Source organism: Carettochelys insculpta, chromosome 6, assembly GCF_033958435.1.
Source record: "Carettochelys insculpta isolate YL-2023 chromosome 6, ASM3395843v1, whole genome shotgun sequence".
Lineage (NCBI taxonomy): Eukaryota > Metazoa > Chordata > Testudines > Carettochelyidae > Carettochelys > Carettochelys insculpta.
Genome location: NC_134142.1, coordinates 59,578,253 through 59,593,393, shown reverse-complemented (window position 1 = coordinate 59,593,393; position 15,141 = coordinate 59,578,253). Strand labels below are relative to the sequence as shown.

Sequence of the window (15,141 nt, the reverse complement as noted above, 5' to 3'; positions counted from 1 at the left end):
TTTAGCTGTAATTTATCCCTAAATGTCTTCTGAGAGCCCAGTAAGCAGCAGAAGTGTTCATAATATGCTAGAAAATATTGACCTCCTGTGAGCTAGCAAATTCTCTTTTCCGTCACCATTTGGTCCCACAGGTACCAGATTAGAAATGTTCAATGTTTTATGCTCAGGAAATATGCAGCATTAATTGTTTACCTAATCATGAACTTCTGAGTATTACAAATAATTTTTAAACACAGTTCATTCTTCACTATGTCAAGTACACATTTACATGTTTTACATTGGGGTAGGGAAACCCCCGACCCATAGTCCAAATCCACACCTCAAGACTCCCCTCCATAGAATCTGGGCTGCGGAGCACCAAGCCTCGCAGCCCAGACCAGGCAAGCTGCAGTCCAGATCAACACCACATGCTGTGCTGGAGGCCCCAGGGCATGAAGCTGCTCCAGGCTCCACTATTGGTGGCTGCTGTTCTCCCAACCGGAGGAGCGAAGCGGGAGCTGTAGCACCCTAGGCAGACTGCTCAGAAGATTCCTACTGCTGCTCTGATTGACTGGAATTCCAGACTATCAGAACAGCAGAAGGCAGTGTCTGGGAGCAGGGGGAAGGGGGTACTGCAAAGGTAAGTGCACCCCACGTTACCCAGACCCCACACCCCTAGACATTCCTGACCCCCCTCCCATCCAGAGCAAAGGTTTGGCATGAATTCCACAGGAAACTTTTTTTTTTAAATCGTACAAAATGTAAAAGCCAGTTTCTTTTTCATGTGGCATATACTACATGAAAGAAGATGAAAACAATGTCTAAAAGAAAACTACAAGTGTTTATGCTCAGCCCAGTTCGTATGAAGTTTTAAAGGAAAGAAGCAACACACTGAATAAACTAAAATATTTTGAAATCTAACTATCAGCAGTACAAGTGAAATCAGTTTGCAGCAAGACAGACATTTTCAGATCTAGGATGAGAAACGTCTACAGTAAGCAAAACTTCAGATTATTCAGTATGGCAAGAAGTGCTTGGTGCCCTGTGAACAAGTTGACTGGTGAGCCAAGCACAATAGTCGCACGTTTTCTTTTAGTTTACTATAAAATGATGTCTGCATTTTATAGAAAATGTCATTTAAACTTTTCAAATTTTAGACGCAGTATTTGAGATTAGAAAGAAATTACTCTAACGAGGTCAAAATTGTGATTTGTTTATAATGATTCTTGTTATGTGATTATTATACAGCATTTTATCACAAAGAACGTTCACTATATACAAAAAAAGTCAATGTTAGCCTAGAATGAGCGATTTACACACCTGAAGTATTAGCAAATGATCCTTTTAGATTTTGTACTGAGAGATTATCTGAAGTTTCTCTAAAAGCAATCAAAGAGAAAACATTTACAAAACCAGACACAATGTAAAAGCAATACAGTAATATATAGCTACTGTTAGCAAACTTTCACATACAAAGGCATTTTGTATTCTTTTCACTCCAATTTTCTGAAAATAAAATGTAATGGAGATTTTCAGCATATATTTACATGTTAAATCCTGAATGTTTGATTAGTTAAGAAATACTGTAACATACAATTGAAGAATTAAAAAAGCCTGTTTTCAATACGCATAGTGAAACTTTCCTTGCCACTTCTACTATTTTTAAATGAAAGCTATTTCAGACACCAGGTTTCTCTTTCCCTATCTATTTACTCCTATACAGAATCTTGCATTTGTCATATGTCGCTTCTGCGATATGATAGTCACGTTAACTTCAATAAATGAATGTCAAACTGGAAAAAGAGTTGAACTTTATGGCCTAATCAAACACAGTAAGATGGGCAGCAGGAGAAAGATCTTTTCCTGCAAATAAAATTGTTCAAAAATCATCCACATAGTTGGACTTTTCTTTAAATGTGTCTCAAAATGGAAATATCCTTTTACAGAACTAAATTTTGCAAAGCAATTCAAGAATAATATTGAAGGCCAGTCTTTTGATGATTATTGCACGTATATCTGTTGATAGTATAAAACTAAGGACCTGATTAATCAGTCTGTGCTTCTACTTTCACATGCCCATGTGCATACCTGAATGATAATAAATAATGCAAGAATTTTACTGCAAGATTTTTTGGGCAGGAACCTCGTTTATTCTGTGTTTGTATGGCACCTAGCATAAGATCCTCCTGGTCCACAAATGGAGTTCTTAGAGGATACTGTGATGCAATTAATATGCAGTATCAATGTTCAGGCAGGCTAGTATGGTCACATGTTGCAAAATTAGAACAATTTTTGCTCAGATAAAATCCCAGCTGAAAACCTCGCCCTGAATCTGTAAAGCAGTAGGAAGAATATTTCAAAATTTTATTCTCAGTTGCCTTTGGTAAACCATAAAACATAAAAGAAATCGTGCTATGACATTATTTTTCGTCTTTTTCTAGACGGAATTTCAAAGCTCTCTCAATGATAATGCTAATTAAAATCAGTTTAATAAAAACCTCAAATGAAGTCTTATTTGAAAAGCCTGTATTTAATATGATTTAAGAAACGGCCTCTAATTTTGATTATTATATGGCTACCTGTTACTTCTTTCATCACAAACTTTAGTCTTCAGTTTCTGGGCCAGGTGTTCTACTAGATCACACTCTAAAATCCTTTTCTCTGTGTGCCTTTCCTTCTCAAAGGATTTCACCTACAAAATAGTCATTTAACATTTCAATGAGTCACAGATTGCTAAATCTAAATAGGTACATAAATACACTGCACACAAATAAAATAAGTTGGATAGGTTTATCAACTGTTAAAGATGCAATTTTCAGATGGAATAAAAGAGACTACCAGTTTATCTGATCACTAGCCTATTAAAACCTCTGGATTGGTTGGTATGTCACTGTAACTAAATAATTTCTTTTGCATTTCCACTGCTTTGGCTTGGCCACTTGCACTTGTTAATATTTTATAAAGACCTCTGTTTGGTGTACAGAGGGAAATACTGCATTAAATGCAGGGCTCTCTCTCTTTTACATTAAGGGATTAAGTTACAATGTGGTTGACTTTCATTGACTTTGCAAAGAGACAACTCCAACATTTGAACTTACAGAGGTTCACTCTGTTTTGTTAATTATGAGAGGACTAATTAAACTACAGAATCTCTATGACATTTAATATATTAATATGCTCTTTGTATTTTTGCTTTGAGGTAACAAAATATCATCACTTGGTATTAAAAGATTAATTTTTTTTATTGAACCTTAAATTTTTAGATACATCACTCTGACCACATGATTATCAAGACCAACTTGTTTATAAAATTAGTGTAAAAGGAAGATAGATAATGGCAGTAAATGAAAGGCATGTTAATATTATATGTGATCACTATACTATACAATCATGCTGTCTGGCACAAAGGATTTTAAAACACACAATTTTTTTATAAAGATGATTTAAAAAATAGCAAAGATAATAGCCCAGAATCAGTGACAGCTTTGGGTACCTAATACCTCTGTTTATGCACACAACAGATACAGTACAGAGAATGGCAATTCAAGCTTCCTCACAATAACACCTTCACACATATATCCTGACCTGGAGAGACATATAGAAAGTGGGGGGGTCACAGCCCTATGCTTCTATTTTGCTAGCTGCCAATAATGCAGCCAATTCTGGTGGCATTTGTTTTGTAATGTAAGCAGCTGCCCCATTGGAAAGGGCCAGAGACCACCAGTTAATTTAATAATGTCACCAAGCAGCTATTACTTAGTCACTATCATTTGAAAAATAAACAAATACACCTTAGATAAGACTGAATGAATGTATGATTTTGTAAGTAAAGAATATTTGTATTTAAGCTACAAGATTCTATTTTTCCTCCCATACAAGAGGGAAACTAGTCCTGGTGAAAAACTAGAAAGATGGCTCTACCTTTGCATCCACTACCCATTCTTCAGAGTAATTCTGTATCACTTGTTAATTCTGAAATTGTACTGGGCTGAAATGCCAACTAGTAAATTATAGAGCACTTTTCCCAGAAAATATTGTATTAGCTCTGCAAAAATATATAAAAGAGCAGATTATTTATCCTAAGTATTCACAGAATTTCTCCCCCACCCCATCTTTACCTTTACATGACTTCCTTCTTTCTCAGAGACAAGAGCCACATATGTAATTCCAGAACATTTACAATATTCTTGCAGTTCTTCTTGGGACTATAAAAAGAAAAAATAATAGTAGAGAAGAGGGACAGAGTACAAAATGACAATTTATACAATCAAAATCTCAAACATACAATAAAACATACAAAAAAGTCATGTTATGCAGCACTTGGACAACCAGCATGTTCTGTTAACTGGCATCTACTGGAGCATGGCCAGCCGAGGCTGGCAGCAGGCAACCCAGTCAGGCCTGGCAGCGGTGGGGCCAGCAGAGCAGAACCAGCAGCCCCAGCTCAAATATTGGGCATATTTGATTATCTGGCAACCCCAGTTACCCAGCAATGCAAGATAATAAAGCTTGTATTGTATACTCTGTGTGTGTGTTGAACTTCTAAGTAATGAAATCTTTACATATCAGTCCAGGAAGAACAATTTCCTTGCAGCTTTCTTTCTTTTCCCACTTCAAAGCATATAGCTCACTATAGTGTGTTGGACCAGGACTTGAAAATAGTAGCTGGATATTTGTGTCCCTTGCATTTGCTATCAGGAATGGACTGTGGATAACCCAGTCTCCGTAACTTTCATTACTGGCCCGACTTGTGCACTGAGATCTGCCCAGATGTATCCCTGTCCCCATGTGGAGCTCCAGTGACTTCAACTGGGCTTTGCACAGGGTTTCCATCTATGCAGTTCTCGGCAAAGAATCAGGGCCAATGCTGCTGTACTAACTTAAAATGTTTGTCAGCCTTAGATGTTGAGGCAGAAAATTGCCCAAGGTTAAGTGCAATCAAGAGGCTGCTACTAACCATCTCTGGACAGTCTCACAAGAACACCAGCAAGGGCCAATACAAAAAAAACCCTCAAGTGACTTTAGGGGTATTAAACACCAGTTATACTTGCACTTTAACAGCATATAGTCAGATGCAGAAAAAGAGTGAGAAGTCGTAGGACAACTGTTGACAGTACTACTGCAATAGAGTACAGGAACGTCAGCAAGGCAGCTGAGTAGCTCAGAAATCTCTGCTGCGGAGAATTCATAGCTATTTGACAGAACAGACAATTCTCCACCATTTCCTTTGACATTCACCAGAAAGCATATATACAAACAAACTGAACCAGACTGCTTCAGGCTGCGACTACACTAGCAAGTTCTTTTGGGAAATCCATCCCTTCTTGTGGGAAGAAAACGTGGAGCATCCACACAGAAAATGTGCTTTTGATCTGAAATCTAAAGAATGCAGCTCTTCTTTCGGAAGCCTTCTTCCGCTCATGGATCAGGAAAAGTGCCTCCTTTTGAAAGCCTCTTTCAAAAAAGAGAAGTATGTGTATCTGCTCCCCGGGCTATTTTCAAAAAAGCAGTCCTCAGGGTGACCATCCCTGGCCCATTCCTTAGAAAGAGCAGGGGCTGTGTGGATGCTCTCTATCAAAAGAGCTGATCGATTTTTTGATCCGCCTTTTTGTGTGCGGACGCACTCTTTTGAAAGATCTTCCAGAAGAACATCTTTCAACAGATCACTCTAGTGTAGACATGGCCAAACTGTCCAGGGTACAGAGGGTAAGTACTTTATTGTCACAAAATCTGTCTGTGAGTGGCATGAATCTGTTTGGTTTTGGCTCACTGTGAGGAAATGAGAAGTCAGTCCTTAAATACAAATAGCCTTGCCAGGAATCCTCTTGCAGCACAGATTATCTTTAAAGCAGGGTTGGACAGCCTGCAGCCCACCGGGGTACTGCATATGCGGCTCACAAGATGTTTTGTTTACTGTTGCTCACACCAAGAGTTGCCAGTTTCCATTTGTGTAGTTTTTCCTACTGGTACAGTAAACTCTCCTTTAAACGGTATTCAATCAACCAGTACTCTCAAATAACTGGCACTGTCACCACACGCTATCCAGTCATCTAGGTTTCCTCCTCCAGGCAGCTGTGCTGCACACGGGTGGCAAAGGGATCCCTTACCACCTTAAGCCTTTGGTGTTGTTTTCCCTTCTTAAGAAGAGACTGGAGCTGGGATGTGGGTGGGGAGCCAAGATGAAGCTGCTGCATCTACTGCCTCCCATCCCTTCCTGGGCCTGGGCTGCAGAGGCTCCAGGGCTGCTTGGCAACTGCTCCTGGTGGGGTGGGTGGGGGGAAAAGGGAGAGCATCCCTCTGCTACATGCCAACCCCCTCCATGTGGCAGCACGAGCCCGGGCCTGACCTGCTGCGGGCCTCTGAACCCAGGTGGAGAGTGTGGCAGGACAGGTGACTAGAGCATGGGAAGCCAGCCCACCCCTTCCTCTCCATGCAGCAGCATTCAGCTGCTCAATAATATGATTCTATAAATGAATAACCTCTAAGAAGATGCTTTAGCAACACCAGCCTTTACAAAAATGACGTCTGCTAACAAATAAGTAAACAGACTCTACCTGGGACCAGTCATACATGATATCTGCTGGAATTCCTGCAGTCCAGAGTTTCTGAACAATATTGATGGCTCTCATCATTGACATCTGCCCTACACTCACAACCAACAGATCACAAGAGCCCATAGTAACCTGGAAGAAAAGTAGAAAAGAGTGAGCAAATTTTCCAGTATAAAGATGTTGCCTTTATTGGAGAACCAATATAGGAGCTGGTTCATTACTAAGCTTTTTAATTAAACTCTTCAATAAATCTTACCTTGTTACACATAAAACACTTGCAAAGCCTACACCAGTGAGTTACATGGCACTACCTCCTCCCCATTTAGCAACGTTAATTTTCTTTTTCACAAAGAAGGCTTACAATTCTGCTGCTGAGTGAAAATGTCCTATGACTTACACAGATGAAAACAAGGGCTAGAGAAAAACATTTTTAAAGAGGTTTAAGGAAAGGGGAGAACATGACTCTATACTTGTTTGAGGAGGAAAAAGATACAAATCACTGAATAAATTTCAAAATGAATTTTATGCTATTAAAAAGCCATGCATTACATTTCAGTTTAATAATTATGATAATTAAAAAAAATTAAAAAATGGAAGCAAAAAATGCACCATTATCTTGAGGTTTCTGCCTATTTTTTGTACAGTTATTTTGAGGAACCTTCTCATACTTCTTGACTATCTATAGTTTCATGCAGATTACTGAAATGACAGAAATATGAATGAAATAGGAACCAAAACTTACAGAGTCCTCCATACTGGAAACTGCAGCAGTTATTTTATCTATAGCTATACTGACTCCAACAGCAGAAGGAAGAGGTCCTACTGTTTGTGGCCCTCTGAACTGTGGAATCTGAAAAAAGAAACAATGCTTTTAATATGGCATCTACAAAGCATATCCTTTTTAAAAAAAATTAAAGTACACACACCAGATGATCATATCTGCCTCCAGCTGCAAGAATTTCAGGCACAGTTCTTTGTCTGCGTTTGATGTATGCTATAAACTGAAAGATGACTCCATTATGCTGTTGCACTTTGTAAACAAGTCCTAAATTTACTGATACCTGTAAAACAAAAATGAATCTTATATTCTCACTAAGCCTTACACCAGTTCTGGTTACACAATTGTGTATATTTTAATAGTTCACATCAGCCTTTCTTGATAACTCAACACAGTTTCTCTGGTGTTGAGAAGAAGATTTAACACTGATTAAAATATTGATCCCTGAAGAGACAGATGCAGTCAAAAAATCTGAGTGAGAAAAGAATATCTTAAGTCTAAGGCATCTCAAGGGGACATGAACTACTAACGATTTGTGTGTAAGTCTCAAAAGCAAACTTGTTAGAGAAAATGAACTGCTCCATTTGTTACCATTTGTATGTTATACACTTATTAAATTTTCAGAATATAAAATGTTCAAATTTTCAGAGAACCCTTATGCTATCAGTCATTTGTATTTAGAGAGAGAGAATTATTTTTCAGCTAAAAATGCAACTGAAATAATCCAATTACACAGCTCTGAGTATTCTTCAAATGACGGTTTCTTATCAGTACAGGTCCTACTCTGAAAGTGAAGATCTAATTGGTGTCTATCATAGACAGCACCACAACTGCATAGTGCTTTTTTTCTGTTCTCAGACTATCAGTGGACTGATTCCTGGGGTAAGATTTACAAACAAAAACAAGTGCACAGAGCCATAAATCAAAGAATTTATAATCCAACTGTATTACAAACCTGAAGTTTTATACCAAGCTTCTTTAAGAGACCCACGATTTCCTCCAGATCTTTCATGCCATGCTTTACCAGCTGGGTGACTCCAGTTTTTTGCTTTATCATTGTGTTTATCAATGGGGTTAAATCGTTCAACTCTCCCTTCTGCTCAATAAATTTGTACAGTCGACAAAGCTGAAAATACACAGATACAATACCATACATGCTTGTGCAGAAGGCATATGAACTACAACAACATATCATTTGGTTTGTTGTGGATAAACATTTACCACTGCCACTTATTTTGCAGAACAGACTAATTCTGCTTAATAGTTTGGGAAAGGGAGTTGGCACATGAGAACTCCGACCAAGACATGTAAAAGTTGTACAGAGAGAGACCCATCTCAACCAGTTCTTAATATTCACACACCTACCTTTGCATAATACTATTTAGAATCTCACACATTTTTCCTCTGGAAATTGGTTTACCATATTCCACATATTCTTTGAACATCTGCATAATCCGATATATTAAACACAAGGGAGAAACCCAAAAAATAGTAATGCTGGAAGAGACAAGTTAGACCATTTCCACAGAGGTAGGACAGCAAAGAGATCAACTCCATTTCAGTTGCAAATGCAGTGGCAACATCTTTATACAATGCATGGCATATTCTTAAATTAAGTTTCAATGGGTTTCACAGTAAATTAAGTACTGTAGACTTATAACAATTTATAGGGAAATACGAATATACTATATAGTGCTGAGCTACTTACGCTGTTTGATGACAGTGAAAGATTGCAAAATTTGGCCTCCACTTCTCTTTTTGTTAACTTTTCAGTCTAAAGTACAAAAAAAAAAAAAGAAAAAAAAAACCATTATATCGTAGCATGTTTTAGAAAATTAGCTTTTGAGGAAAAAAAAGTTTACTAATTGTTTGAGACAAATTAATAATACTGCTTTTCCCCCATTTGATGTACACATCTTCAGTCAATTACTCTCTGAAATATTACAATGAACAATGGCAAAATATTTACTTGTCTCTCAAGGATCCTGTATCTGCTGTGGTCATGTTACAGGTTAAAGGGTCTATTTAAAACTACTAAGCTTTTGCTCAGTAGAATACAAAATGTAACATTAAAACAGAAATATTACATTAACTTAAAAAAAATCTATGCAAGTTCTTTGTTGGGATATAAACATCCCTCTGAATAAACATCACAAATGAAACTAACTAGACCATTTTCTCTGATCAAATGCTGTGAAGTAAATGTAAAATATAGAACAATAAAAACATAACTGAATAGAATGTTTTCAGTTTTAACAATTTAGGTCCAGGGGGCTCAGGGACTGGCATGGAATGGATTGGTGTGGAGGGGACCGGCTGCAGGTCTATGGTGAAGAGCTCCGGGCTGTCAGGAGGAACTTCCTCAGTCCCCTACTCATTGCCCCCTTACTTCTCTTTGTTGGCCTCTTCCTCCAGTGCACCGAGCTCTTCTCAGGTCACCCCGGACTCCAGACTAGTGCCTCCACAAGTGCTGTAATTCATGCCAGGCTCCCTGGTGGGGCTGCTCCCCATAAGCACATGCAGCTGTTCATAATAGCAGCAGGTCTGTGGAGCTGCCCCGGACCGCTGTCTGGCTTCCCGGACTCTTTGATAGGTCTGCCAGAGTTCTTTCACCTTCACCTGGCACTGCATGGTCTCGGAAGTAACCACTGGCGGTCATCTTGGATAACATCTGCTCATAGATTACTGCATTTCTCTTGACCACCCGAAGTCTCCTCACCAATGCTTAGTCTCCCCAAACTGCAAGAAGATGCAGCATCTCTTGATGGGTCCATGCAGGGGCTCTGTTACGAGCCTGAGGACTACTAGACAGATCACTACCCTGAGTGCTCACGATTGCAGGAGATGGCTACTGATGCAAGTGCTACCGATGCAGTGCGATGTAATGGGCAAAGGAATTTTTTCTTTGTGGGTGCCCTTCATATTTGCAGGCCTGGGTGCTGGTGAATTCAAATTCTAATTCTAATTCAATCAAAAATTCGTGTGTTTCCTGTGACCTTCCTGTACACCTGGATGGAGAGCAGTGGAGAGGAAGTGGCCATACATGGAGGGTCACTGCATAGCTTTGCAGGATACATACAGGACACTTCTGCAGGCTAATAAGTTCAAATTAAAGACATGATGCTTCTACACTAGCCTTTATTCGAAATTTTAAATTCCAAATTGATGCTGGTAATAATGACATTTTGTTATTAGTATTAGGGCTCACTAAATCAAACTAATGGTATTTACAGTGAAGACAGTGGCGTTTTAATACCAAGCTAATGCCTTTAAATTTATCTCCTAGTTTAGATACAGCCATAGGTAAAGAATCTCCCCCAACCTCCTCCAACCTGTGTTTTAAGATAACAGTTCTCTTATAAGGACATAGCAGAAAAAGCTTTAATACAAACTGATAATCTAGAGTAATCCACCACTTTTACAGTAAGGTTTGGTTAAGATACTTCATGGTAAATGGCAAAAGTATTATTACTCATATTTAAAGATGGATCCATTATTAAAGTGTCACTTTACAGTTATTAAACTGATCGCATGAGTCACTAATATCTTACCACTGCATCATACAGAATGATGTAGACTTGATTGAGTTTATCTTCTGGTATCCCACAATGCAAGAGAATAGCCTTCAATAAGGCAGTGTGGTTCAGATAAATACTATAGTTTCTTTCCTATCAGAGGAAAAAAAAATCTTATGTTTTATGCAAAATAGCTTTTCTGTTGGTCACAACTAACTTTGACTCTCCCCATCCCCTTAACTCCCTTCTCTGTACCACAGAACCGGCAGAATTTGTGCCATTTTACGATATTTTTAATGTGAGGATTAAAGACAGACACCTAAAAGAAGACACCAATTATTTCAAACAATGCTGTAAAGGTGTTCAATAGTTTATATAGGTCCAATAGGTCACTCTTTGGAAATCATACTTGAAAAATACTTTTTAATTTTACAGTTTATATTATACTGATTTGGTTTCCAATTTAATTCAAAATTAATACTTGAACATATTTAGTGTGTTACAAGGTGAGAAGGTCTTTTTCTAATCAGCGTTGCCTACACATTTCCTTATTTACAATTTCTCTCTAAAAATATCATTCATAGTTTAAAAAAAAAATCAAAGAATGAAAAATGTTCATTAGGTAAGGAGGCTGGATGAAGGAACAACCTGTAGTACTGGAAATTCTTGAATGATTTCAGAAATAGTGTAGATTGTTTCTGCAACAGGTAAAAAGCTGTTTCCAGCAGAAGTGATAACGTCAAATGCACATTCTAATAGTTCCTTGGGGTGACAACGGTCTAACTTCCGAGGTCTGTATACACGCTCTATACAATATCTACAAAAAACATCAAAGACGGAATAAATACAATACATTCAGTGCTGTCATTTATTTAGTCACTGTGCAGAAAGTTACATGTGCAACAGGTGAATATTAGTCCTATTTGAGGCATAATATCTCAGTCATTTTCTTACCTTTTCAAGTTTGATATATTGTTTCGAGCTACAAATCTTGCGAAAGGAACCTGAAAACACAAAAAAGGTGATTGAGACAAATACACATTGCTTCATTCTGACTTGTATTACTAGGATAATGTTGAATTACAACCTTTATAACCTTTATTCTCCCATTTGTAACAATGCCTCAGAAAATGTCTATTTGTCAGAGCTAAATGGTATTAAATATCTTTGGTGTATCTTTCTGAAAAAGGTTCACCCTTTGTGTGGGGAAGTGCTCAGAATATCAATTGCGCTGATACAGGAGGTAAAGATTGCAAAAGGGATTATGGAGCCAGCCAAAAAAAAAAAACCAATACCTAAGACTATCTATGTGCTGTTAATAAAACCCTATTTCCAGGAACACAGAAGGAGGTTCTAAGCTGCAGTCAATACTTCTGTAACCAAATACCTCTTATGAAATCATTTGTTACAACAGAGATAAAAATTGTGTTGGCTCTCAGAGTATGGATAGCATTTTGTCTGATTCTTCCCTTTACTACACCAATGGTATCACACTTGTCTAAAACTGGGGTAATAGAGCCAGAATAAGACTTTATAGCTAGCACTATTGAAGGATTACAATAAAAATGTCTCTAGGCTGCTTCTTTGTACTTTTTAAAATATAAACAGAAAATGGGGTATACAAGGCACTTTAATATGTAAATGACAAAGCTACAACGAAACATCTGGTTAATTACTAGAGAGGAGTCAAAGATAGCAGAGTGACATAGACAAAGTAAAAGACCAGCTGTAGTCAGACAGTGCATGTTTTGTTGATTTAAGATAATCAGTAGCTGTGATGTTACAGAGGAGATATTACAGTGAGAAAAATAAAATACATAGATTCTTGGAAATGTCATGCAGTCAAAAGGGTCAAAGGTTAAACAGCTAAGATATATGCAATACATGGTGAAAAATGATTGACAAACTATTAAAATAGTCTCAACAAGGAGCTGACCATTCTTTAGTAATTAAGACATTGATGCATGAAAGAATGAGGGCCTGCAACTGGAAGAGGAGTACATAGACAATCTTGGGGATTCTAAAGAGAGGCCTGTTTTTTTTGTTCTATTTTTCCCAGTAGTGAGAAAAATTTATCCATAATATCTCACAAACTACAGGCAAAATAACTTGTAATATGCTGTCATTTTCAGTCTATATCAACTTCCTTTTGTATCAGTTTTTGTAAAACTACCAATGACATCTTCAGTTTAAGCCAGCAGTTCTCAAACTCTGGGTTGGAACCCATTTTAGTGGTAGCATGAAGGCTAACTTAGACCAGCTAGGGCCCAGGGCTAATGCCTAAGCCCTACTAAACAAGGCTGAAGCCAAAGCCTGAGGGAAGCAGGGCTCAATAACTGGCTCCTTGCCTAGGGGTGAAGACCCAGTTTTGGCTTTATGGGGGGAGGGGGGCTCAAGTGGGCTCAAGCTTCGTTCCCACTCCTTAGTGTTGTGTAGTAATTTGTCTTGTCAGAAGGGGGACACAGTGCAATGAAATTTGAGAACCTCTGATTTAAGTCAAATTAAACTAGCTATCTGACATCTCTGGAGGTGTGGCTGAAGAAAATCTGTGATGCCACTAGAGAATGAGAAAGGTAAAGGTATTTGGTATGCCAGTAAAGTTATCAGCACACATTGCACTCTTTCTTCAAAGCTCTACCACAGAACGTGCTTCTTGCAACTGAATGCAGTGGTTCTTTTCCAGCTGACCACAAGAAAAGGGGATACACTGTGCCACTGGGTTGCAGGGGTGGGAACGAAGAGGAAAACTTTCATGGACAGAGCAGGGGGGAGCAGGAAGTGGTTGGACCAGGTGAGTGACACATCTCAGAGATGGGGGTATGTGTATTAGGGGCAGTTGTGGAGAAGACCCTCTCGATACAGATATGGTCTAGGGAGACAACGAAGCCAAATGTTGGTGCCGCTTCATGGTACTTGTTGCAGGGGAAACGAGCTCTGATACAGTGGCTTTGCAGAGGGATTTAGCAAAAGACATCCCTCAAAGGAATGGGATTCCTAATGCCCGATAAGGGGATTGTCTCCCTGCTGTCTTTTGCAGCCTCCCTTCACACTTACAGGAGGAAAGAATAGCAGATTCCCAGAAATGGCCTGGGACCAGGCTGAGAAGGAGAAGGGCTGACAGCAGCTCTTCCAAATCGGCAGAAACAATTACGAAAATAACAACATCTTTCACTGTATTGCCGGATGTGTGAAGTAAATGGATTTGCAGCCTGATTAGACCACATCCATTGCCACCTCTCTCCTGCAGGGGGCAGGACGATGATTATTGAGAGCAGTTGTGAGTATATAAGAAAGTAAAAACACCAAATAGGCAACAGAGGCAGTAGCAACTATAGGGTGATGGCAGTTACATTCCTACTGTGTACCTAGGCTTCTGAAGAGAAAAGGTAGTGGAATACTTTTATTCTCACTGGGTCAAGCGTGAAGGAAGGCAGGGTTGAAAAGTATTCAGAAGCCATTAAAAAGAAAAAAAAAAATCAAGTGTACAGGTTATGAAGTCTTTCTCCTCACATGTGTAAGTGGGGAAAAAAACCTACAATGCTGTCATCCGCTATATTTATGGTGTAGCATTTTTTGTACATTATTTTTTAAAACATGTTTACGTATGGAAAAAGTAGCAATGTTTTTCAGTCTACCTCCACTCTTCATAGTTCATTTTTGTGATTCCTGTGAGGCTTGCACTTAGATACAAGGGAAGGCACCCTTCAGATTGGACACATTGCCTAGAGTTGTAGGTGAAGCTCAGTTATGATGCAAAAAATATGGCACCTTTGCAAAGATGACTTTTTTTTCCTGTAGCCATTTTTTTGTCCTCCCTGTCATGTCTGGAAATGTCATCAACTTGGGCTAGAGGAGAGAGATTGGTGGGCAAGGATAAAGGAAAAAACACTGTACAACTAGAAGCCCGAGTTATGGGAAGAGGAAGTAGAAGTCTGTACCTAAATCTTGATTAGTGAATCAAAAAGTGTAATAGAAACTACAACATTCCCCAAATCCACTAACTTAAAACTATAAGCCACTTACCCTGAGATCATAAGGAAGCATCAGCAGCATACCACTGTGATCTATGAAATATGAGGCTTCATTATGGTCGTACAGTTTTTTATTTTTTGGCATTAGAAGCGGGGTATGTAGCTTGACAGCTCCTATGCAAAAATGTACAAAATGCAATTCAAACAGAGGTTGCACTCTCTATTCAGAAGCCATTAAAAAGACAAAAAATCAAGTGTACAAGAAACTTAATATTTGTTAAAATCTATTACTTTCTGAACTAGATTAATTTTGGAGTCCAGGAATACACTGACAGACTTTACTGTTA

At 38.5% G+C, this 15,141-nt stretch overlaps 1 protein-coding gene across 4 annotated transcripts in view; it reads right to left on the bottom strand.

The window, feature by feature from the left end:
- The window catches only part of EIF2AK4 (eukaryotic translation initiation factor 2 alpha kinase 4), an 81,118-nt gene that overhangs the window by 11,177 nt on the left and 54,800 nt on the right, over nt 1-15,141 (bottom strand). For all 4 annotated transcript variants that reach the window (XR_012645938.1, XR_012645939.1, XM_074996962.1 and 1 more), the window contains exons 23-34: nt 14,847-14,968; nt 11,778-11,827; nt 11,472-11,640; nt 10,860-10,976; nt 9,017-9,082; nt 8,264-8,434; nt 7,457-7,591; nt 7,273-7,380; nt 6,534-6,662; nt 4,098-4,184; nt 2,559-2,671; nt 1,300-1,358 (exon numbers count right to left, since the gene is read on the bottom strand). Coding sequence is in view for 2 of the 4 variants with exons in the window: in XM_074996962.1 (XP_074853063.1) it covers nt 1,300-1,358; nt 2,559-2,671; nt 4,098-4,184; nt 6,534-6,662; nt 7,273-7,380; nt 7,457-7,591; nt 8,264-8,434; nt 9,017-9,082; nt 10,860-10,976; nt 11,472-11,640; nt 11,778-11,827; nt 14,847-14,968 (1,326 nt within the window). In the remaining 2 variants the exon portion in view is untranslated. The remainder of the gene's footprint in view (nt 1-1,299; nt 1,359-2,558; nt 2,672-4,097; nt 4,185-6,533; nt 6,663-7,272; nt 7,381-7,456; nt 7,592-8,263; nt 8,435-9,016; nt 9,083-10,859; nt 10,977-11,471; nt 11,641-11,777; nt 11,828-14,846; nt 14,969-15,141) is intronic.